At 41.5% G+C, this 26,077-nt stretch overlaps 1 protein-coding gene across 8 annotated transcripts in view; it reads left to right on the top strand.

The window, feature by feature from the left end:
* CTXN1 (cortexin 1) overlaps window positions 1–14,282 on the top strand; it is a 161,766-nt gene extending 147,484 nt beyond the window's left edge. For all 8 annotated transcript variants that reach the window (XM_033953532.1, XM_033953527.1, XM_033953528.1 and 5 more), the window contains one exon: window positions 9,656–14,282. In XM_033953532.1, coding sequence (XP_033809423.1) covers window positions 9,740–9,997 — 258 coding nt within the window. In that variant the 5' untranslated portion in view covers window positions 9,656–9,739 and the 3' untranslated portion in view covers window positions 9,998–14,282. The remainder of the gene's footprint in view (window positions 1–9,655) is intronic.
* The last annotated feature ends 11,795 nt before the right edge of the window (window positions 14,283–26,077 follow it).

Below are 26,077 nucleotides of genomic sequence, written 5' to 3'. Positions count from 1 at the left end.
GCTGAGTCACCAGGCCATCCCTGTAATAGCTCTTCAATGTAAGAGGCCCATGTTACACTTCTTAGTGCTTATACATATGATTTACCGTATTTTCACGCATATAACGTGCGCGTTATACATGATTTTACAAACGATTTTACAAACGCATATAACCATGTGCATTATATGCGTGAGCACGTTGTACAAATTTTTTTTTACATAGTTCCCCCCCCCCCCGACGTCCGATTCATCACCCTGACGTCAGACAAGGGGCGGGACCGCGGCAGAGGAAGCAGTGCAGCGCAGGGCTCAGAGAAGGGGCGGGACCGCCAGCAGAGGAAGCAGCAGGGCTCACTGGCATCGGGAAACAACGGTAGGCAGCTTCTCCGTGCGGGGGGGGGAGGCTGGGGGGGTGCGAGCGGTTCTTCGGGGTGGGGGTGCGAGCGGTCCTTCTGGGTGATGAATCGGACGTCAGGGGGGGGCATCAGGCTTTCAGGGTGGGGACAGGACTTCAAGGGGGGACAAGACTTCAAGGAGCAGGGCTGGAAAGTGAGAGTCGGGACCAGAGGAGACTCGGGGCAGGGCTGGAAAGTGAGAGTCGGGACCAGAGGAGACTCGGGGCAGGGCTGGAAAGGAGAGTCGGGGCGGTGACAGGAGAGTCGGGGCGGCAAGCAGCATGCGCGGTATACGCGTGTGCGCGCTATATAAAATTTTTTTACATATATTTCGATTTCCCGTGCGCTATACCCATGTGCGCGTTATATGCGTGAAAATACGGTAATTTGCTTACCTAACTTATTGGACAAGACAGTTGTGTTAGATTTTTTTTTCACTTATGCAGGATAGAGTGAAGGAACTAGTAAGATAATTGAAAAGTGTATGTGTGCTTCTTATGTAGAGGGGCATTTTCAATAAGTCACCCAATTCCAAATTGAGATATTTTTGTATATTACGTCCAAACAAATGTGTCCATCTTAGAGCCAATTTTGAACAGGAAAAACATCTGGGTTTCCCTTCTGAAAATAGCTCAGAGGTGGATATTTTTACACAGATGTCCAAAATTGAAACTTCCAACTTCTGAACACCATAAAAAGCAGGTACAAGAACGTCTGTCTGGTATCATGCGAGAGAAATGGCCACACTGATATTCCTGCAGAACAGAGGGGCAATATAGTGGACTTTAAACAAGGCACCCAAGGTACAATGCCTACCATAACTTCTTTATTTTGTATTGGTTTTATTTATTTATACACCGCTTATGCAGATTTCTGCTATTCAATGGCCATGGATTTGGACTTGGAGGATGAGATGTAAAGCATCAGCATCTATGAGGTAGACTTGGTTTTTTCTGTTGTATAGAATTTTATAGACCCCCTCCTGTTCGGATGCAAAAGTTAGATAGTTCTAAGTCAAATAGATGCTGGCATTGTCATCTCAATATAGGGACACTGGATCATCTGCTATTCTATTGTCCCTTGATACTTAAATTCTGGAGATCCATATGGAGTCAAATCAATATGATATTGGAAGTTTCATTGTCATTTGTCATATGACATAGTGTTATTTGGAATTCTCTTACTACCCAAGAGTCCAATTGACACAAATAAGAATAGATTACTTGTTATAATGACAGGAGTTGCTATGCAGCTTATTACAAAAACACTGGAAAAAATGGGTTAGGATAAATTACATAAGAACATAAGAGTTGCCGCTGCTGGGTCAGACCAGTGGTCCATCATACCCAGCAGTCCGCTCACGCGGCGGCCCTTTTGGTCAAAGACCAGCGCCCTAACTGCCTACCAGCCTACTGACTATCCCTACCAGCGTACATCCTTGTTCAGTAGGAACTTGTCTAACTTAGTCTTGAATCCCAGGGCGTTTTCCCCTACGACTTTTGGTGGGAACTTGTGCCAGTTTTATAAGTTTGAGAGAATAAACTCAATACAATTGGGACACTATAATAAGTTCAATGAGATCTGGGGTCCATTGGCAAAGTATTGCAAGAATTGATCATTAGTATCACTCTTTGATTCCTGAATGAGTGTCATACACATCCAGGATGGGTGGGAGGGAGGGAGGGAGGGGGTGAAATGTATTTTATCTTATTATTTGATTGCTATTAGTGCTGTCTATTTTGTATCACTTATTTATAATTGGTTGCACTTTGTATTGGTTGTTTAAAAATGAATAAAGAATTGGGAAAAAAAAATATTTATACATCGCTTACGGCCTAAGTGGTTTACATTCCAAGTTTCCAATTTTATTATTTCTTTGATATACTATCCATCAAAATTTATCTAGACGGTTTACAGTCAATAAAAATATTTAAAAGCAAGTATTTCTCGCTATCTGTCACGGTGGGCTTACAATCTAACTAATGTACCTGGGACAATGGAGTGTTAAGTGGCTTGCCCAGGGTCCCAAGGAGCAGCACTGGCTTGAACCTGCAACCTTAGAGTGCTGAAGTTACAGCCCTAACCACTAGGCCAGGGGTGTCCAATGTCGGTCCTCGAGGGCCGCAATCCAGTCGAGTTTTCAGGATTTCCCCAATGAATATGCATGAGATCTATTAGCATACAATGAAAGCAGTGCATGCAAATAGATCTCATGAATATTCATTGGGGAAATCTTGAAAACCCAACTGGACTGCGGCCCTCGAGGACCGACATTGGACACCCCTGCACTAGGCCATTCTTAGATGACTGCTAGGGCAGGTTGAATCCTTGATGAACGCTAGGGCAGGCAGCAACATCCATGTCACAAAGTACATGTATGTAACATAATAGATAATAATAGTAAAAACAGCAATTGGCCCATTTCATGGGATTGCTACGTTTGATTTATTTTTGTTGTGTACCACCTTGAGTGAATTCTTCCAAAAAGGTAATAAATAAATGAACAAAGAAATGTGAGGAATGAGTTGAAAACCTGAATATATAGAGCAACAAATCTTTTCCAGAGACAAGGAAATGGTAAAATCAGAGGACGTGAATTGAGGTGGTGGGTGGTTAATGCTTGGAATACGCTCCCAGTGGAAGTAGTGGAGACCGACACAGTGATAGAAATCAAAAAAGCCAAAACACGATCTGTGTTTCGGCTCCATTTGATGATTTATTTGTAGCTCTTGGTCTTTTGACCCCTAATGTAATAATAATAATAATTTTATTCTTATATACCGCCATACTGAAAAAGTTCTAGGCGGTTTCACAACAAGGTGAGCCAATACATGGGATACAGATAAAATACAAATTAGAATAATGGACTTAAAAACAGATAAAGACAGAAAGTATTTACAATATAATGCAGAAAATACCGGCATGGCAGGGAAAGAAGTAATGTAGGCTCGTTGGAGCCGAAACACAGGTCAAATCGGGTTCTAAATTAATAACAACATTGTATCATTTTAACTTGCATCAGTAATATAACATAACAATGAGCTTATATACTGCAGGACCATGAAACTCTATGCGGTTCTCAAAAGAATAGAGTATACAATTGAATAACGAGAGTTAGTTGCCTAAATATGTGAGAAATAGATATCCTTTGGATCCAAGCTCAGCTGAAGAAATTTCAGAAGTTAATATGAAATTGTCAAAAATATCCAAATGGTTACATGATAACAAGTTGGCCCTTAACACATCTAAAACAGAAGTGATGCTATTCCCATGCAGGGAGGGTCAGAAATTAGGAGTTAGTATAAATATCAATAACAGTATGCTCAAAGAAGTCACCAAGGTAAAGATTCTCGGGGTCTTTTTAGACCAGAAATTGAGCTATCATGATCAAATAAGTTCACTTGTTAGGCTGATTAGATCACTATCCTCATTTTTGGATGAAGCATCTCTAAACATCTTAATTCATTCATTAGTCATATCAAAAATTGACTATTGTAACGCTTTGTATAAGGGAACAACTCTAAAAGAAATACACAGACTACAAATTCTACAAAACACTGCAATAAAAATAATTACTAAAAAGAAAAAAATTTGATCATGTGACTCCCCTTCTGAATCACATATAAAATAGCATTACTTTCACACAAAATTTTAACGAACAAAGCTCCCGCATTTTTAGAGAGACTCTTAATTCCTTATATTCCTATAAAATATTTAGGATCGGAAGAGAAATCGCTCCTCCTAGTCTCCTCATTAAGAGTCATTTATTCTAGGAGAGATACGATCTTTTCCACTACGGCCCCTCAAATCTGGAATTCGCTCCCAATCAATATAAGGGACGAAAAATTACTTAGTAAGTTTAAAAAAGTCTCCTGAAAAGCTGGCTCTTTAAGGACGCTTTGAATTGATTTATGCATAAGTTATATTCTCAGGATGCTCATTAGAGTAATAGTAAGGTTGATTAGCGAAAATTGAGCGGGTAACCTTTCCCCCATCCTTTTGTTTCATCACCTTGCCCTTTTTGATTTGATTTACCAATTGTATTTAATCCTTTTTTATTTTTTCCTTTTGTGTTTGGCTGGTCTACAGTTGTTTAATTGTTTGGTTTGAGTAATGTGTTTTTTCTTTTTTTTACCCCAATTTTACTAGTACTTGTAAATCGCATTTAATTAAGATTTCCCGATCAAATCAAATTTTTTATTAAACTTGATATGTTTTTAAATGCCCTCTGAATTCTAGATAAGTACTACAAGTCACAATCAATTGATCCAAATCTTTAGATCCAGAATCCACACCAATAAAGGGGTCCTTTTATCAAGGCGCAGTAGGGGGGTTTAACACATGGAATACCGCGCATTAAACTGCCTGCCGCACTAGTCGCTAACACCTCCATTGACGCGTTAGTTTTTTGGCTTGCCGCGGGGGTTAGCATGTGATTAAATGTCCGACACGCTAACCCCGCTAGCACACCTTGATAAAAGGAGCCCAAAGACTTTGGGCTCCTTTTACTAAGCTGCGTTAGGGCATTAACGCGCAGAATAGCGCGCGCTACATTGCCACGCGCACTAGACACCAACGCCAGCATTGAGCTGGCGTTAGTTCTAGCCGCGTAGCGCGCGGTAATACCCTGTGCGCGCTAAAACGGCTAGCGCGCCTTAGTAAAAGGAGCCCTTTGTGTCAATTCAACTTGCATTAATTAAGGAGTCCTTTTACTAAGGCGTACTAGCCGTTTTAGCGGATGCTAAATATTAGCAAACACTAACGCGTCCATAGGATATAATAGACGCGTTAGTGTTTAGAAAGTGCTAAAACAGCTAGCGCGCCTTAAGAAAAAGGACCCCTAAGACTTGTAAGACCTTTCTACAGACAGCAGCACTGAAGAACATTCAGATAACGAGAGGGTGCTGAAAAGTTCTCATCCCAACCATCTAGCTTCCTAAATTCTGAGCGTTATTTTGCCACTGTAGCTGAAAAGAGTGTTATCTTATTTCGTAAAGTGCCAATTTGCAGAAACAAAAATTCTGTTTCGACATTGTTTCAGATCATTGATTGAACCATAGGAGAACTGACAATTAAGTTCGTGAACTTGCCACTGTGCGCATCCATTGTCAGCCCAGTCTCAGCCTAGTCCTTGAATCCTGTATGGCTAGTCTGGTTTTCAGAATATCCATAATGAAAATGCACATTTTTCTTAATACATAATATATTGTGGATATTCTAAAAACCCAAAGTGATAAAGGAGAAAGGGGAGGATGGAACGGAAGTGATGGAGTTAAGGAACAGGACAAGAAAGTTAAAGGAATCCAAGGGCAGAAAAACAAACTTTGGAGAGGTGGGGGTAGGAAACAGATGGAAAGCTTAAGGGAGAAGGTGCAGATGATAGAATGTAAGGTGGAGAACGAGAGATGCTTGAAAGAAAGGAAGGTGGATCGTGATGAAAGCTATAGAAAATGAGCATTCTGGAAAGAGGGGATGGGAGGGAGAAGAAAAGAGAGCAGAAGGAAAGATGAGAGAGGGAAGAGTGGGGAAGGAGTGATGCACTGTATCATTTTCACTCCCCATCCCCTCTTTTATCTAAAATCCCGACTCTACCCGTGTGTTTTATAGGTGAATTTCAGTCAATTTTTTTTTCTGTACATGGTCAGATTGAAAAATAGGACAGTCCTGTATAATGTAGACAGCCCCTAAAAACCAGGTTGTGAACTGCTGCTATAAGTGACATTATCAGATAGAAGCACTGACTTATAAAGAGCCGATCTGCTCGTAAATGTCAGTAGCTGACATTCCTGAGCACTGGATCTTTTGCATTGATTTAAGCTCAAGCTATTTTTAGCTTCTGTTCAGTGAATATCTACTATAAACTGAGAAAAGGAAAAGAGATGGAATAATTCGCACACATTATATGCCCAGAAATTGGGGTACAGCAGCAATATTGTACCCCAATGAAGGCTAGCTAATAGCTGAAACGCTCTAGAATAATCTGAGCGTTGGGTAGTTTACAAACCCACCAACGTTGGTCCTGGCAAGGAAGCCATTGAGATAAGTGTTGCTGTTCTTCTCTAATATATATAAAAATTACTTGATGGATTAAATGAATTAATTTTAATGCTAGATATCATAATTAAATTCATTAATAATATGATAAGTTGAATGAAATGATTTCAAGTTACAACATTATAATAATGATAAGTTTGAATGAAATGATTTTAAGTCAGGATATCATAAATTAAATTAAATCAAATTAAGTTAACAACATATATCTATTAATTAAAATAAAAGATAGGGGTAGGTTTTGCACTCTTAGCCAATTAGTTCTTCTAAATTTTAATCAATTAAAATATCAAATATTATTAAATAAACAAAAAAAAACCCCAACTTTTTAAGGTAGGTAGGAGGTTTGAAGTAAATGATTATACTACATGCATTCAGGATGAAGACTTGAAATAACATCTAAGTTATAAGAGGTTTCTTTACTGAGAACCGTGCACCCTTTATGATACTTCAACCTCTTAATTTATACAATAGGTAAATATGTTAACAGAATGGTTGTTTTGCATATCACAAAAGTGTTTTAGTAACAATAGAGTATTTATAAAGAAGTAGTTAGACACTGATGTGTAGTAAATGAATTTATTGAATTAGATGTTGTATAAATTATCCTTCATAACAGTCAAACATAGACCAGCTGGATTTGGCTGCTAAACATAGCCAGCTAGTGCCAGTTTTCTGCTAAGTGCTAATATGCAGTGGCCATCTTGCACTGAATATTAGCACTTGCACTATTTAACTGGCCTAGAGCTGCTCCTCCAAATCTGTCTAACCATGATCAAGGCACAGACTGTCTGCTCGGCACTGGCTTTGTTTCCCAATTACCGGAGTTGCCATCTAAGCTGTTTGTGTGGTTCTTTTTTTTTTTTTTTTTTTTCTCTGAGTTCAATAATTTTATTGAATATTATAAATAATATACAGAAAGCAGTTCAAGTACATGAAAATTGAATAAGAAATAGTGATGTAGAAACAAAAGAAACCGTAATTGCATTCATTTGCATATAACAAATTATTAAGAAGAATTCAGAGTATTTGAAACTGCTAAGAAAAGAAATAGAAAGGGTAGATAAGCAGAGAGGATGAAGTAAAAGAAAAAAAAAAAGAAAGTGAGGATGAAGTAAAAGAAAAAAGAAAGGTAAAGAAGAAGAAAGAGAAAGAGGGAGAAAAAGAGAGAGGTAGAAGTGTCTACGAGGCAGAATGAACATATGAATCTAAGAACGACCAAGGTGATTTATTTCGCATCAATTTTGTAGAGAAACGAGATATCATGTTCTTTTCATATGCATATGATTCGAATTTATGGTACATGCTCAAAGAGTTCCACCAAAAGGTGTAGTCTAGTAATGTAGATGATTTCCAATTTTTTAAAATGTTTGTGTGGTTCTATTCTTTTTTTTTTTTCCATACAGGATTCCTTTGCGTTTATCCCACACATATTTGAATTTTGTTAATATCTTCATCTCCACCACCTCCTGTGGTAGGGCATGCCAGGTATCTGCCACCCTCTCCATGAAAAAGTACTTCCTGGCATTATTTATTCATTCAGTTTTCTATACTGTTTTCCCAAGGGAGCTCAGAATGGTTTACATGAATTTATTCAGGTACTCAAGCATTTTTTCCCCTGTCTGTCCCGGTGGGCTCACAAACTGTCTAATGTCCCTGGGGCAAGGGATTAAGTGACTTGCCTAGGGTCACAAGGAGCAGCTTGGGTTTGAACCCACAACCTCAGTTGGGTTTGACTACTGCACCACACTCTCCCCTTTCTGATTGAGCAGCTGACCACTGGAGGGATGAAAGCATGATCCCTCCTTAATCTCCCAGTGGTTACTGACACCCTCTCACCTTCCCTAAGTAATGAAAATGAATGGAAACCAGGCTTTATGACAGCTTTAGGTATTAAGGCTAGTAGCCTAGCAGTCATTGCAGGGTCTATGACAATTTATCATGGCCATTTCAACGCAATGAACTGGCCGCGATGAATCCAATTCAGTGTTGGGGGGGGGGGGGTGATGCCCCCAACTCCCCCTGAAATTATACCCACCCCCTGAATTAGCAGCAGGCACCAGAGCAGCAGACCGCAGGGCGATGGGGAAAGCAGGCAGTGGTGAGCAGCAGACTGCAGGGTGAGGTCAGGAGGCATACATACGACGGTAGCCCTGGGCTGGAGCTGCTCTTCGCAACAAGAAGTCGGCAGTGCCAAGCAGGGAGGCCTGGCTAGAGCTTTCAGCTGCTCATCTTGGAAGTCCAGTCTTCCTGTAATGGGACGATTCATTGTGGCCATTTCATCTCAGCCACGATGAAACGCTGTACGCTGAAAATGGCCTTGATGAATTGTCTTATTTCTTTATTTTTTCAATTTTCTATACTGTTCGCCCAAGGGAGCTCAGAACAGTTTCCATTAATTTATTCAGGTACACAAGCATTTGTCCCATTCTGATTATTGCGTGTCTGTGTGAAACCTCATCATTTTCCAATAGTACCTCCTAGTTCAAAAATTGTAAGCCGCCTAGAAGGTTTTCCCCCAATAGGCAGGGTAACAAATTTAAATAAACTTGACTTTGAACAGTGGGATTCAGGTATAACTCCCACTTTAACTCTTTTGTTTCTGTACAAATGCTATATGTGAACCTCCTGGAATGCAGAAATACCTACTGTACCTGAATTTATAAGATAACTGCAAGCTTGATGGCTATTGTAGAGTTATACCTTTAGGAATGGTAAGTTGTTATCTCCTGGAGAACTCACAAACATACAATGGAATTAAGGTGGGATTTGTACTTGGGTCCTGTTGTTTAAAATCCACTGCACTGACCAATAGGTTGCCCCTCTGCTCTATAGGGACACCTGAATGGCCATTTTTATACAAATGATGCCAGATTTTTTTGTGTCTACTTTATTGGCGTTCATATTTTGGACATTTAATTTTTGAAAATTGCCGTTCATTTTGGAATATTGCAGCACAAGAATATTTTCCTTACATATTTTTGAACAGGATATCCTAATGTTTTTCCTGTTTGAAAATGGCTGTGGGATGGACTTTTAATTTTTGGGGGACATTATGAGTGGGGCATCTCAATTTTGACTTGTATGTTCTTTTGAAAATGCTCCTCCAGCTGCTTTTGGGTTTTACTGTAACATTCTCTTTTTATTTGATGCTTTTGAGAATTTTGTACATTGCTTTGAACACAGGAAATTGGATTATGGATAAGACTGACATTGACTTTCCTTTTCAGGAAATTACCCAAAGAGACGAGACCTTTAACTGTCTTATTTAAAGCTTTTGAAGTTCAGAAGGGGTCCTATGCTATGCAGCCATAATGAATCCAGAATACAGCACTGATTATGACCTGCTGTTATCCCCAACCCTGTTGGACCATCCAGCAAACAGCATGGGGATGGACTCTGAGCAGAAGACCGTCTTTGCAATGGTGATATTCCTACTGGTATTCTTGGTAATACTGATGGTGCGCTGTTTCCGTATACTCCTGGATCCATACAGTCGAATGCCAGCTTCCTCATGGACAGACCATAAGGAAGGACTGGAGAGAGGACAATTTGACTATGCCTTAGTGTAACCTGGCAGCAAAGGATCTGAGAAAGAGGTGGAAAGAATGCAGCTGCCCTGTGACCTGCCTAGCTGGGAAGAGAGGTGATCTAGGTCTCTTTAGTGTCTTGAATGGTGTGAGAACAGGCCAGGCCTAATGGAATAAAAGGATGGGTGGCTTTCAAGAGATGTTTTGAAGGGAATGTATCAAGGATTGGGCAGAATTAGACCTCTTGAAACCCATTTGCAGAGCTGACAAAATAAGTCTTTACTGTGAACACTAAAACCTCTCCACTGAAAGCAGGCCAGGCCACCCTATCTAAATTGTCTGTCTTTTCTAGGTTGGCTTATTTATGGGGGTGGAGGAGAGAAGAGTGGAAGGGCTCTTTTTTTTTCTAGTCAATCCTGCATTTTTTTCCTCCTCTTCCTTTTAGTGACTCTGAAATACTAGGAGAGATTGGGGTGGGGGGTGCCAGCCAAAGTGTTGCTAAGTGTTACTTAAATATAAGAACATAAGAAATGCTGCTGCTGGGTCCTGCGCCGGCCCCTTAGGTCAAAAACCAGTGCCCTAACTGAGACTAGCCTTACCTGCGTACGTTCTGGTTCAGCAAGAACTTGTCTAACTTTGTCATCCCCTTAATGTGAAGGAGAAGAGATGCAATACATGCTTGTTGTGTCCGTCACACTCCTTCGCAATGCTTATAGCTGCTTGAGGTTCTTTACTAGATCTTTCAGGTTTCTTCTCTGTGCAATTTTTTTTTTTTTGGTTGCCAAATGATCACCCTATGGAGCCTATGATTGTTGATGGACTGCATGAGTCAGTCCTGATTTTTACAAACCGCTCCCCCTGCCTCATGCATGCATGCATGGAATCATGATAACCACTGGACAGACATGTCAAGTGCGTGAAGCAGGGCAAAACCAGGACTGGCTGAATCTGCGCTGGGTAACACACAATCATATGTTAATTCACTGATTTGTGCGAGACCACTCACAGGGAAGCCTGCCTTTTTTGTAACCATATCATATATATATATATGAGGGATCATTATTTAAAAAATGTGTTTATAGTATTTATAGTATAGTTTATAGTAAATGTGAATATTGCTCAAAATTCTGTTTAGAAAGAGTTTTATATGCCCTCAGTCCTCAAGTGCTTTATTTAGGAGGTAGTAGACAAGATAGCGGGGGGAGGGGTTATTTTGTAAGGGGGCACCTATTTTTAAAAGGCGGCATTGGCTTCCACGTGCTTTTATTAAATAGGCTCACACAGTGAGCCCTAGGAGCACACAAATGCTCTTGCACAGGATTACACCTGCTCTGAAGAAGGTGTAAATATGTGCGTGCACATACATTGTGAATCTTGCCCAGATCGGGCCAAACTATGCCCCCACGAATGCCTGTGTTCATATCATGTGTAAGTAAGTGCATTCTTATGATGTGCATGCTTTCCATCAGCAAGAAGGGTATAATTGGACACAAGGGCCTCCTTTTCTCACGCTGCATTAGGGTTTTTTTATCGCGGGTCGCTGTGGTAAAAGCTCCGACGCTCGTAGGAATTCCGTGAGTGTCGGAGCTTTTACTGCAGTGGTCTGCGATAACCCCCCCACCCCCCCAACGTGGCTTGATAAAAGGGGACCAAGGTTTTTTACATTATCACATGGCGCTGGGATAGAGTCCTCCCAGAGATTATAACCAGTGTAAAGTTCTGAGCATGCATCACCCCTCCTGCAAGGAGCAGTCTCCTCAGTCTCGCCTCTTCTGGATGGACATGAAAACTAAGTCCTCCCATATTTTAAAGAGTTTTCTGCTCTTTAGCCTTTCAGCATGTTTGTCTTCAGTAAGTTGCCTTTTTCTTAAAAAAAAAAAAAAAGAAAATAATTTTCTTAATTTTAGTTATTTTCTTCTTCCTGCCTGTTGAACATGACATGGACCATAACAGTTTTCATCTATGATTACAATGTGGTAGAAAAATTCAGAGCTTTGATATTCATTCCAAGTGTCTTGTCTATTAGATTCAGAAAAATGTCTACCTGAGCCTCAAAATATTGACTCATCACCTCCATAATATTAGGGTGCAGGAAAAAGGAGCAAAACTTGTCTTGTGTGCAGAGGTCAGATGACTAGTTTACTCCAGGAGATCTGTGTCTTTCTGCAGATGCCGCCTCTACTGCCTAGTCCGGGTGTAAAGGGACAAATGCCACACATCCTCCAGCTTGTGCAAGTCTCGACTGAGATTCCTCAGCCTAGGCTGCAGACTTCTTTATGCAGTCGCACAGGTCGGAGCACAAGTCAAATTCTAATGTCGTAGAAAAGCACCACCACTTCCAGTGTAGATGAAATCCAGGGCATTACATCTAAGCGCATCCCATCTGTGTCACCTACCCCAAACAAAAAGCTTTAGAAGGAACAGAGCACTGATGTACACCCATTGCCATCGTCACAGAAGGTTCAACTGTCTTCTGGCACAGGTGCAGTTGCTTCATTGAGGATCATTGCAGGTCTTTTGAGTCTGTCACAACTTCTGTACAGTGATCTGTCCAGCACAGAGCCAGTAGAAATGTTTTGTGCACCTGTCATTGATCAAGCTTCTATAATTTGCTTTTCCAGTGCAGTAGGCGAGACATTCTAGACAGTAGGGTTATTTCCCTTTAACCGCATGGTGCAGAAGGAATCCACTCCAGATTTTTCACTCTGCCTCTATAGTACTTCAGAGGGCTCTTTCGTTCCCTCTAGAGTTCTTTCCTTCTGCATGCATGGCTGCAGTTGTGTCTGTTCTGCTCTTCCCATTTTATTGTTTTTAACTCTATGTAATTCTGTCCCCTTTTCGGGTATTTCAGTGCTTGGAGCGATTTTGAAGCTCTGCCTGCTTGAACTTTCACAGACTTTAGTCTGTAGCTGATAGGCCAATCCCAATGGGTACCTGTTAACCAGCTTGCATAGTTTCTTCTGGAGCTCAGGGCTGTCCCTGAGGGTGGTCTCGCCTTCTATTATTCAGGGGTCAAGCGCAGGCTGTTGGGTGTCCTTAGGAGGCTCGGCGGGGTCTCGAAGGATGCCGACTGCATCATTGTGCCTCCGCCCATCCCATTGTGCATCCGGTGGTCCCAGTGGTTCAGTGGCCCATCCCAGTGTGCACCTGCAGGGGTGGAGGTGTAGTCAGACATTGGAGTCTGACTAGCAGCCTGAAGATCAGCTTTTGTGAAGCATTTCCAGCATTGTCGCAGTGATTTTAAACATCCAGCTCCTGTGAGAAAGCTGCAAGCAGGTTCCAGCACTGATCCTCTAACTAGGTCACAGTGAGTAAGGCTGACAGCCTGTGAGAGATATTGAGGTAGGGTGTAAAAGTAGGATTTTGGAGGTTTCTAATTGTTTCCCTGTGTTTTCCCTCCTCAAAAATCCTAAAAATTGCCGGTTTTGCAGTTCAGAAATTGTAAAAAAATAACGATTTTGGCACAAAATTTTGTGCGGCAGCTATCTTGGATTTTTAGCAACCTTTTTTTTCTTCAGCTCCCTTCTTTCTCAAAACTTTGATTTTGGCCTGTAAAACTGCTGGGATGGAGTCCTTAGGCTCTCCTCATGTGGATTCATGCCAGGATTGTGAAAATTTAGCACTTTTACAGCGTCCTTGCGCCATGTTCCCCTGTGGCACAGGGGGAGGAAGGGGGGAGACTGTGATGCCCAATTTAATTTCTTTCCCACTGCAACCTGAACTCAAACAGTCAGCTAGCCCGGTGGGGCAGCCGTCGCTGTTTTCGGGGCTCGGCATAGCTGATAATTCTGTCAGCCAGGCTGCGAACACTCTGCAGCCCAAAAAACGCAAGTGCAAGTCATCTAAGGGTGACTTTCTGCCACAAGAGCAGGACACTGTCTCCAAGTTCATGAAATTTTTGTGGTTGGAGTTTCAGACCAAGTGTTCTTCCTTTGAATGGTCTCAATCCACATCAGCGGCATCTCTTACTGGTGTAGTGCCTTTGGCTCATCCATACCTCTGCCTGATGTAGCTTTTGCATTGCCTGATCCTGATCTGGGGGACCCAGATGTTTCCCTTAATGATCCTTTGTTTGCAGGTACACTATATCAACCGGCTCACCTTTATCCACATGTTTATTCATACCTTCAAAGAAGTCAAGCAAATTGGTGTAGCAAGATCTCCCTCAGCTGAATCCATGCTGACTCCATCTCATTAAATCATGTTTGTCTACGTGTTCCACAATTTTAATTTTTATAATTGTTTCTATCATTTTGCCCGGCACTGAGGTGAGGCTTACTGATCTGTAAATTCCTGGATCTCCCCTGGAGCCCTTTTTTAAAAAATCAGCGTAACATTGGCCACCCTCCAATCTTCAGGTACTACAGACGATTTTAGCGGCAGGTTACAGATCACTAACAGGTCAGCAATTTCATGTTTGAATTCTTTTAGTACCCTGAGATATATACCATCCGATCCTGGCGATTTATCACTTTTTAACTTGTCAGTTTGGCTTAGTACATCTTCTAGATTCACCAAGATTTTTCAGTTCTTTTGTATCATCACCCTTGAAAACCATTTCCGGTTCAGGTAGATCTCTTACATCTTCTTCTGTTAAGACCGAAGCAAAGAATTCATTAAGTCTTTCAGCTATGGCCTTATCCATCCTGAGCGCACCTTTTGCTTCTTGATCATCCAACGATCCCACAGATTCCCTCACAGGTTTTCTGCTTCTGATGTACCTAAAAAAATTGCTATGAGTTTTTGCTTCTTTTGCAAGTTTCTCTTCATATTCTTTCTTAGCTATCTTTATCAGTGATTTGCATCTAACTTGCCAATGCTTGTGTTTCTTCTTATTTTTTTTATTCAGATCCTTTTTCCATTCTTTAAAGGATTTTTTTTGCTCCAATAGCCTCTTTCACTTCACCTTTTAACCACGCCGGCTGTCGTTTCCTCTTCTTTCCACTTTTGCTGATACGTGGAATACATCTGGTCTGGGCTTCCACAATGGTATTTTTAAATAACATTCATGCCTGGTTTACAGTTCTAACCTTTGCAACTGATCCTTTTAGCTTCTTTTTAACCATTTTCTTCATTTTATCATAGTCGCCCTTTCAAAAATTAAATGCCCCTACAGTAGATTTCTTTTGCGACGTTACTCCAGGTATCATCTTAAATTTGATCACGATATGATCACTGTTTCCCAGCGGACCCAACACAGTTAACTCCTGTACTATGTCTTGCATTCCACTAAAGACCAAATCTAAAATAGCACCCCCTCTTGTTGGTTCCCGGACCAGTTGCTCCAAGAAGCAGTCAATTATGATATCTAGGAATTTTACCTCCCTGGCATTCCCCGATGTAACATTTAACCAGTCAATGTTGGGGGTAATTGAAATCATTTATCAAAAAGTCATATGCTGGACACAGATCACAGTCTAACTGGTAATTATATACAGAGGAATATACAGGCTGTCTCAAGCTAGAAATGCTCTCACATCTATGAGGAGCACCCAAAATAAATTTTTGGAGAAAAAAAAAAGACCTCAGTTAAAGGGCTTCATGGGTTTAAAAAAAAACTCCCAAAGGCTGTCACTCAGGTTTACAAAAATCAGTCAAACAATGATCAAATCTTCATTCATACCCTCAAGACTGGAAATTCAAAAATGTTGTGCTCTAAATCATATACAAATCAGCACTGCAAATTATATAAAAATAACATGGAGCACTTAACTTCAGTTGCAGATCCAACCACGTTATATCTTCTGCCAGTCATCTTCACAAGAAGTCAAGATTCAAGCACCCCGTCTGTATCACCCAACAGGGAATCCCCGTTTCACTTGTCAAAGCTGCGTCAGGGGTTTACTAACAGGTCTAATCCAAATGCCAGAAAATGGCGCCACGGTTTCAAAGGCACTCAAACACAGTTTAAATTTACTCACAGTTCTTCTCCTTTCAGTGACGTCTTTACTAGGGAGGTGCTTAATCCAAGGGAATTCACCACCCACTTGCACTCAAACGGCCCCAATTGATGAAAGCCAGAGCACGACACACTTATATGGGTGAAGCTTGACTGGATATCGAGAATCACACAGTAGTTTACAGTCACTAAAAATACTGTCAACACTTGGAGATTGGAAAATGAACTTACCAAAAAGAAACTATGTTTCTGCCATTTCTCTAAAATAACCTGCATAAAAGGTATAAAACAACTGCCTATCTGTAATCCTTCTTCACTTGGAACATGTGACACAAAAATAGTCAAGCAAAAGCCTTTTGGAGGCATACCTTTTATGCAGCTTATTTTATACCTTACCAACCATGGACCTCTGAGGAAGGAGTGTTTTCCGAAACACGGACCTTGTCAGGTCCTTTGGTTTGTTATAAGGAACTGCATAAACATTGCCTGTATCTTGTACATAGTTGCCTGCAGTTTGTTTTTTGTTTTTGCTTTGGCTGGCAGTACTGCAGTTTTCATTGGATTTTGTTTTTGTGTTCTGCCATTTCTATGTAATAATGTACTACATAAAGGAACACTTATCGAAAAAAGGCAGACCATTCCACTATGTTTAAGCCACCAGGACTAACAGTGCCAAAATGGTAAATCCACCGTTGCTCTCTCTGGCGGAGATACCCTCGCCAATGGCCCTGTCTTGGAGCTTCCTTGCATTTTTCTAAGACTGTGCATTTCAACTCCATAAATTCATGATGATAATCTTTATAGTGCACTACTATAGGTTCCTCCATTCGATTTGTATGGAGGCAAGATTTATGCTCTTGTAGCTTGGTCTTCAACACCCGAGATGTCTGGCTAACACACAGTAGTGCACAAGGACATTGAATGCAGTATATCACACCACTTGATCTACACGTAGTGTGAGAATGCAGAGTGTATTCGAATAGAGATACAGGATGCACAAACCGGGAGCCTTCTATCATTAACTGACACATCTGGCAAATGTCACATTTATAGTGGCCAGTCTGTATTTCCATAGATTTTCTCTCCAACTCCAGTGTAGGTAGAGCACAACATTTTTGTTCTTTGAGGGTATGAATGAAGATTCGATCGTTGTTTGATTTACTTTTGTAAATCCGAGTGGCAGCACCCTTTTGGAGTTTTGGTTTTTTTTTAGATCCATGAAGCCCCTTTAACTGAGGTCTTTTTTGCTCCAAAAATTTATTTTGGGTGCTCCTCATAGATGTGAGAGTATTTCTGGTTTGAGACAGTCCCTCCGTAGACTATAATTACCAGTTAGACTGTGATCTTTGTCCAGCATATGATTTTTTGATATATGTAATTGAAATCACCCATTATTATACAGTTGCCCTTTTCTCCAGCTTTCCTAATCTCTGAAAACATTTCTTCATCTGTCTGCTCATTTTGTCCTGGGAGATGGTAGTATAACCCTTCCTGTATATTCCTTCCCTTCACACATGGAATTTCTATCCATAAGGATTCCACACTGCTATCTATTCCATGCAGAATGTTTATTTTATTTGATTCAATTCCCTCTTTAATATATAGCGCAACCTCCCCCTCCAATTTGATCTACTCTATCCTTGCGATATAATTTGTACCCAGGTAACACAGTGTCCCATTGATTGTCCTCCTTCCGAGATGCCTATTATATCTATCTCATCATTCAATGCTATATACTCTAACTCTCCTATTTTATTTTTTAGGCTTCTAGCATTTGCATACAGACACTTCAAATTGTGCTTTTTCCTTGCAACTACAGGCTGCTGAGAAGACAGGGAAAATTTGAGTCTTTTACTTTGCCTGCCTCTTAAACTTCTGGGCTTTCTTTCACCATTATTGGAACCTCTCTACCGGGACTCCCTAAATATCCTTTTTCAATAGCATCCTCCAAGGATACCTCACACTTAGGTCTGATGTTTTTTTGTTTTTTGACTTTTACATTTCATGACTTTTACATTTCATATAAGTATCCATAGTGGTGATCCATGTGCCTGGGCTATTGCATAATCTACTAATAAAAAAATAAAGCATATTTTTTGAGTAACAATTAAATTATATCATTAAAATGATCGTGATGTTTGTGAAAAGTGCACAGTGGCCTTGTTTCCTGCAAGCTGAGCCACTAAGAGGACAATTTTGGGACCATCATTTCACTTTTCTGTCCCTGTATAAACGCCTTCAAACGCACTGTGCTTCTAATTTGTTATTTAATACACCCCCTCCTTTACTAGCGCATAGGAGAAAACCAGAAAAATCCACTGCCGTTCAATTAAACACTTGTGCTGGAGTGAGCAACCCGTAACGAAATCAACAACAGTTACCGTTCTGAGCAGACTAGTAACCCTCTAAACAGCAGAGTCAAACCTCCTCTAATCAAAGCCACCATAGCTATTGCAGTTCTCTTGAAATCAACATCAGTAGAAAGAATCTGCAAAGCAGCTATTTGCTTCTTCTTTCATATCTTCACTTTGTGCAACTGCTTGAACCAGTCCTCAGAGACAATGTACAGTACAGTCAAACCTCAGTTTACGAGTGTACTGGTTTGCAAGTGTTTTGCAAGACGAGCAAAACATTCTCTCAAATCGTGATTCGCAAACCGAGCATTGACTCGATTTGCGAGTCCCGTCCCCCCCCCCGCCTAAACTGAAAGCTTACCCCCCCAATGTTGCACTGGCATGCAGCACCAACCCACAGGAGGTGCCGGTGCCCGAAGATCGTGCCTCTCCTCCGACTGGGCCTTGAGCATCTGCGCACACTCAAGGCCTACTGGCTCTCGTTCTCTCCGAGGAGGAGAGGTACGATCTTCGGGCACTGGCACCTCCTGTGGGTTGGTGCTGCGTGCCAGTGCAACATTGGGGGGGTAAGCTTTCAGTTTGGGCGGGCGGGGGATGCCGGTTCGCGGGGGGGTGGGGGGGATAGGAAATGCGGGCGGGGGGCATGCCAGTTTGCGGGGGGGGGGGGGGGAAGATGTGGAAGCGCACCAGTGGCCTCGGGGATGGGATCTTTTGGGGATGTGGTGGGGTGGAGCAGCGCTGGTGGCCAGGGGGATGGGAGATGGAACAAATCAAGCGAGTTTCCCTTACTTTCTATGGGGAAACTCGCTTTGATATACGAGTAAATTGCTTCTGGAACGAATTATGCTCGTAAACCAAGGTTCCACTGTATTTATAGTTAAGCAATACTATCTAATCTGGTTTTATTTATTGTTATTACTTATATACCACTTATATCCTAAGTGGTTTATATTTAGGTACTTTATCATATTTCCCTATCTGTCCTGGTGGGCTCAAACTCTATCTAGTGTACCTGGGGCAGTGAGGGGATTAAGTGGCCTGCCCAGGGTCACAAGGAGCAGCGAGGGATTTGAACGCAGAGTCTCAGGGTGCCGAGTCTGTAGCTTTAGCCTCTGCAACTCTTGCTTCATCATCTAATTGGACTTCTGCTCAACAATAGCCAAATTGTCTATAAAGTTGAGTGCCCCTGGGCTTAGTCAACTTGTTTGACTGATTTATGTTATGATTGTTAAAAGAGAAAGCAGAGTCATTTGGTTTTGAGCTTTTTGATAACTGCTCCATCCTGGCACCATGTGATGATGGCACCCACTTCAGTTAAGCAACGTTGCTCTTTTACATATATTTTGTGACAGGGCGTGGCCCTAGCCGGGACCTCTCCTGGAGCACACGGGCCTCGGCCGAGCGGTAAGGCGAGGCCTGGAGTAGGTGGAGAGGAGTAAAGGCAGCCAACACACAGGTGTTTAATTTGAAAAAGTTCAGCACTTATTATAATAATAATAATAACAGCTTATATACCGCAATACCGTGAAGTTCTATGCGGTTTACAAAAGATTAAGCAAAGGTACAAATTGACTGACTTCAAGAGGGGAAGAAGAAAGAGAAGTAATTAGACAGGAAATTCATTGTTGAGGAGAAAAGTGATCAAAAGGACAGTAGGTCACTATTGAGAGGAAAGAGATAAGTGGATCAGTTGTCAAGATGTTTTAGGAACAGGTGTGTTTTTAGACGTTTCATAAGTAGAGGGCGAAAGTAATTGTTCTAGATCTTTACCCCATGATGCTGCTTGGTGTGAGAGAAGGAATCAAAAACATATCATACAAAATTCCATACAGTCCTTCTTTTAGCTGCTTCTGGCTTTATCCCACAGTAGGAAAAACCAGGAACAATGAGAAAAAAACTAAACAAAACACAAATGGCTTGTAATTCAGCTCTTGTGCCCAGTGTCCAATTAGCAGTGCTTGGGGGAAATACATAAGAAGAAAAGAAACTGTTCCCCAAGCCTGCAATTTACAAACAGAAGAAAACCACAGTTCAAAACCAAAATCTGGGTCTTTTTTTTTTTTTTTTTTTAATTATCTTTATTGACAACTGCAAAGGAACACACAACCATGAGTGAAACAATCAGAAAACATAGCAGCCAGAAACAGCACTGGATGTCAGAACAACAAATGATCGCAGTACAGTTCCACAAACACTTTGAGCAGAGAAAACAATCCAAGCTTATTTCTCTATTCAGCAAGCTCTGTTCCAACACTGGCAGCATTTAGCTGACCTCTGTATCTTCTAGATCCACCCTCCCCCACACTCCATGCTGAAGGTTTCTGGGGATTCCCCAACTTCTGGCTCCATTATAACCTCCTCATAACAAACCCCTGGATCAAAATTAGAGGACTGTACCTGAGCCTTTGGTGGGGTGACCGCTTGCTGCTTTCCAGCCCTCTTCTGGAGTAGACTTTTTTTCAGGATCCTTCAGTCTGTAGTTGGGAACTAGGATGCGTTTCCCTGGGTGAGCTCTCTCCTTCCTCCTAACCATTCTCTTTTAAGTTCCCTGGGATTATTGAGCATTCCCTCATCTGAGCTCCTCTGGCTCAGGCTATCCACTCTCAGGGTTGTTTTGGGCTGATTGCAACTGCTTGCATCTGAGTTGATTGAGCTAACCATTCCAGCCCTGGTTTGCCTTGCTCCAACCCTGGGGCATGTTGGGACTGGTAGTCCATGCTCTTTCCCTGTTAGCCTTTTAGGGAGATTAGAACAGGCTTTGACTGACTTATCCATTTTAGAACTGGTGGGTAAAGGATCCTGCAGTGCTCTGGACCTAACTCTGGGGACAGGTATTGCATCTCCTACAGTCCAGTCCGTGCCTCCATCTCCGTTTCTTGTATACTGCACGGTTTCCTTTACCAGTGCAGGGGTAACACTGTGACAATTTACCACACAAAATTTTATAACAATACTGGAGAAATTAAATAATACACACAGACTATGATGTGGCACAGCCCTATTTTCGTCAGAAAAGGCTTGTGAATGGACTGAGTACAAGCTCCAGGTTTTCTTCCACTGTATTGTGGGATAATACAGATTTTAATAACTGGAAGCGCAATATGGATTCATTTATATATAGTGTTAAAATTTGTGTTATTTAATAAAAATATGGTATATTTAATTAAAAAATCTGTCCAATATAGAATAAATAACCACAAAATAAAAATTAAATTTAGCCCCAAAAACGCCAGACTTTTCATATGGTGCAACACCAGAGAAAGAGAAAGCAATGTGTGTCCACTTATACTGTGCAAAATATAAAGATAGCAGATGTAAATTTCCAAAAACTGACATATTCCAACCACTACATTACAAATTTAAAAAAAAAAAAGGAAAATGATACCTTTTTATTTGACTAAATATATTTTCAATTACCTTTCAGAAGCCAAAACCTCCTTACTCAGGTTAGGACAGTATACTGCTATTATGGTGCACTGTCCTGACCTGGGGGAGAAGGAGGTTTTGGTCTCTTTAGTTAGTCAAAAAGGTATTAAAATTAATCCAATAAGAAGATAGCATCTTATTTCCATTTTCTAACATTATTTTTTTCTACCTTTGTTGTCTGGCTATTTACATTTTTCAGTTATGTTGGTGGTTTCTGCTTTCCTCATATTGCTAGGATTTCCTGCCAATGTCAGTTTTTTCTCTTTTCATTTCAGCTTTCTTCAATTTTCTGCCTCTCTCCAGATATTTTTTATTATAATCAATCCTCAATGTCCCTTTTTTTTTATTCCCCCCTTTTACAAAGTAGTAAAAGGGGGGAATTCCTATGAGCATTGGAGCAGTTACCGCCTCGGCTGGTGCTAAAAAACACACTACTGTTTTGTAAAATGGGAGATTTTGTCTATCTACAGCTTGCCACCTCTTTCACTCACCCTAGCTCTCCTATTTCACTTCCTCTCATTCTCTAACTCTATCCTCTTACCCCCATCCAGCATATATCCTCTCTTCCCCTCTTTCATCCAGTGTCTGCTCCCTCTCTCTTCCCCGCTTCCATCTAGCATATGCCTCTCTGTCCTCCCTATTTCTATTAAGCATTTGCCCCTCTCTCCTCCCCACACTTATTCATTGTCTGCCGCTCTCTCTCCTCCCCACTTCTTTCCAGCATGTGCCCATTTGTCCTTCCCACTTCCATTCAGCATTTACCCTCTCCCTCCTCCTTACTTCCATCTATCATCTGCCACTTTCTCCTCCCCATTTCCATCCACCATGTGCCCTCTCTATCCTCCCCACATCCATCCAGCATATATCCCTCTGCCCTCTCCACTTCCATCCAATATGCCCCCTATCCTCTCTACTTCCAACATGTGCCCTCTGTCTTCCCCACTTCCTTCCGCTTCCAACATGTGCCCTTTGTTCTCCCCACTTCCATACCTCCATCCAGCATCTGGCTCCTTCCCTGACATTTCCACTGCTGCTGTTTCTCCAAGCCAGCAGCAGTGGCAAAACAAAATACAATTGTCACAGGACTGTACACTGGTCCTGCCTGTTGCTTCTGGCTCTGCCCCGAACAAGAAGTAACTCTGGAGGGGGGCAGCAGCTGAGGTTAGGCAAAATGCTGTCCTGCAGACTGCATTTTATTTTTGCCACTACTGCTGTTTTGGGAAAGCAGCAATAGTAGAGGTGACGGCAGTGAGAAAGCAGAAAGATCAGTGTCTCCGGTGGGTAGGCTGTGTGGTGACCGAGAACAGATGTGCGACTGCACATTTGTGCAGCTTAGAGGGAACATTATCCTTTGTACTTATCCCAAGCTTTCTTGAAATCAGATGCAGTCTTCATCTCCACAATCTCCACTGGGAGGCCGTTCCACAAATTCATCACCCTTTTTGTGAAGAAGTATTTCCTTAGATTACTCCTGAGTCCGTCCCCTTTCACTTACATCCTTGTCCTCTCATTCCAGAGCTTTCTCTCAACCAGTGTATTGCAAACTGTGCTGCGGCAGATTCCAAGTGTGCCACAAGATGCCGGCGAGGCGCTGGCGCCAGCTGACTGGCACCTCTCCTCATTGGCATCTCTCCTCCTCTTCCTGCACCTGTCCTCCATCAGTAACCCCTACCGGCATAGAAATAGGCTCAGGGCTGCAGCTGGAGGGCCTCGGCGCATGCGCGGATGTCAACATGATGGCATCACATACGCTTGTGACATCATCATGTTGATGTCCGCGCACTTCCAGATGCCCTCTAGCTGCGGCACCGAGTTCAATGTGCCACGGTGTCAAAAAGTTTGCAGGACACTAATCTCAACTGAAAGAGACTCACCTTCAGGTGAACTTATGCTGCAAAGGTATTTGAATGTCTTTATCTCCCCTTTCTTCCAAAACTACATATTGAGATCTTTAAGTTTGTCCTCATGGGTTTTATGATGAAAAACGCTGACTATTTTGGTAGCTGCACTCAGGACCAGCTCCGTCCTGTTTTTATATCTTTTTAAAGGTGTGGGCTCCAGAGTTGCACACAGTAGTCTAAATGAGGTCTCTCAAAAACCAAATACAGAGGCATTATCACCTCCTTTTTCCAGCTTGCCATTTATGTCCTATACACCCAAGCATCCTTCTAGCTTTTGCCATCGTCTTTTCTAATAAGGAAAGGGACTGGGACTTGTATACTGCCTTTTTGTAGCCACCTTAAAATCGCAGATACAATCACACCCAAGTCCCATTCCTTTTCATGTATAAAATGACCTCTCTCTCCCTAAACTGTACTGTTCCCTTGGGATTTTGTAGCCTAAATGCATGGCCCTGCTTTTTTTTTTTTTTAAAGTATTAAGTCTTAGCTGCCAAATTCTGCCAAGGTCACTTCTCATGATATCGACACCATCAGTTGTTTTTGGTGTCTACTCTATTGCAGATTTTGGTATCATCTGCAAAGAAGCAAACCTTATCAGACAGATTTCAGCAATACCACTTACAAAAATATTAAAATTAATCAGACCAAGAACCAATCCTTATGGCACACCACTGTAACATCCTTTTTCTCAGCTTGAGGTCAGTTTACAACTACCCTCTGTTGCCTTCCACTCAACCACTTCCTAACCCAGTTAGTCACTTTATTGTCCATACTGATGTCATTCAATTTATTTTAAGTTGGCTATGTGGAACCTAGTCAAAGGCTCTGTAAAAATCTGAGTACATTCATCTAGCGCTCTCCCCTTGATCCAACTCTCTGGTCACTCAGTCAAAGAAATGAATCAGATTTGTCTGACAAGATCTACCTCTATTGAAACTACACTGCCTTACATCCTGCAATCTATTGGATTCCAGAAACCTCATTATTCTCTGTTTTAGAAGTGTTTCTATTAATTTTACTTAACATAGAGTTCAGACCAACCTCCTCCTTACTTCTGCTTTTCTGGAGAGGGACCATATCTGTCCTTCTCCAGTCCTCCGAGACCACCCTCAACTCTTGAGAAGTATTAAAAGGGTTGGCCAATGAAATCCTGCTCCTCTCCAACCATTCAATTATTTCATGACAATTACGCTATAGTTTTCATCATATTGGGAACTAGGCAATTCAAAATCACATTGTAAATGTTTATCTTCTAGATTATCCCAAGGCTAGTCTTCACACATCCCCTCTGTTTTCCAGTTAACATCTTTTTACTTATCGCCTTTATTCCAAGGGTTACCATATGGCTCTAGAAAAAGGAGGATGGATCAAGATATCTGGGTGTTTACTTCCATTGAAAGCAATGTAAGTAAGTAGGACAGATTGAGACAACTGGGTTTTACTTTCATTGAAAGCGATGGAAGTAAAACCTGGATGTCTCAATCTGTCCTCCTTTTTCTGGAGCCATATGGTAAACCCTACCTTATTCCCCAACTCTATCCAATTCTCCTGCATGATTTGACCTCAACACTCATTTTTGAAAACACCTTGCTGATGTCTTCTTCTTCTCCTTTAAACCTTCTCCCCACCTGCCAGCTAGCCCAGTCATTGCAGCAAAAGTCCCCAGCCAGGGGCCACAAATCATGAGGCTTCCTTTCGAACCCACTATGTCCAGCTGTAGCCACTGAACAACAATTGCAATCTTGAAAACCCCCCCCCACTCCATCAGGGACCCATGAATGCTGAGACAACTTCAGAAAGTGCAACTTTTGCTTTCTGCCTTTCTTTACTGGTAAATACGGGTGTGCATAGAAAAACTTTTCATTTTGTGTGGTTTCATTTTGGAATTACATTTCTCTTGTTTTGTATATGTTTCCTGCTTGCTGTATTTTTACAGTCCACACACGGTGTGATGTTTCTATATTTTTGATGTATTTGTAATCTACTAATCAAAGTGTTGGATTAATGGACTGTAAATTTACTAAAAAATTGAAAGTAATGGAAATACTAAAATGCTTTAGTCAATGCATGCTAAAATGACATAACAGCACAATCTTTTTTTTTTAGATTTTTGTATAGTTTTTGGATGGGAAATGACATAAAGGATATAACTGTTAATGTTTTTGTTTTAAAATCAGTCACTCTTCACTCAGGGCTCCTTTTACGAAGCCGCGTTAGCGGTTTAACGCACGTAATACCGCGCGCTAAACTTCTGGCCTCTTGATCAGGCGGTAGTTTTTCGGCTAGCACGGGGATTAGCGCATGATAAAAAGTCATGTGCGATAAAGCCGCTAAAGCGTCTTCGTAAAAGGAGCCCTCAGTGTTCATTCCCAACGTTTCAATGTGACATAAAGATGTTTTAAATAATGTTGCCAATACAACTAGTGCTTTCAGGGATCCTCAGACCACCACCCGAGTAGTGGAACGCGATGCGGCCCCAATCCTCATCGATCCCAAGAATACAGCTTACTATGCTGCATATTCTCTGTTTGCATATTTTCTT

Source organism: Geotrypetes seraphini, chromosome 8, assembly GCF_902459505.1.
Source record: "Geotrypetes seraphini chromosome 8, aGeoSer1.1, whole genome shotgun sequence".
NCBI lineage: Eukaryota > Metazoa > Chordata > Amphibia > Gymnophiona > Dermophiidae > Geotrypetes > Geotrypetes seraphini.
This window is presented reverse-complemented; position numbering and strand designations above follow the sequence as displayed.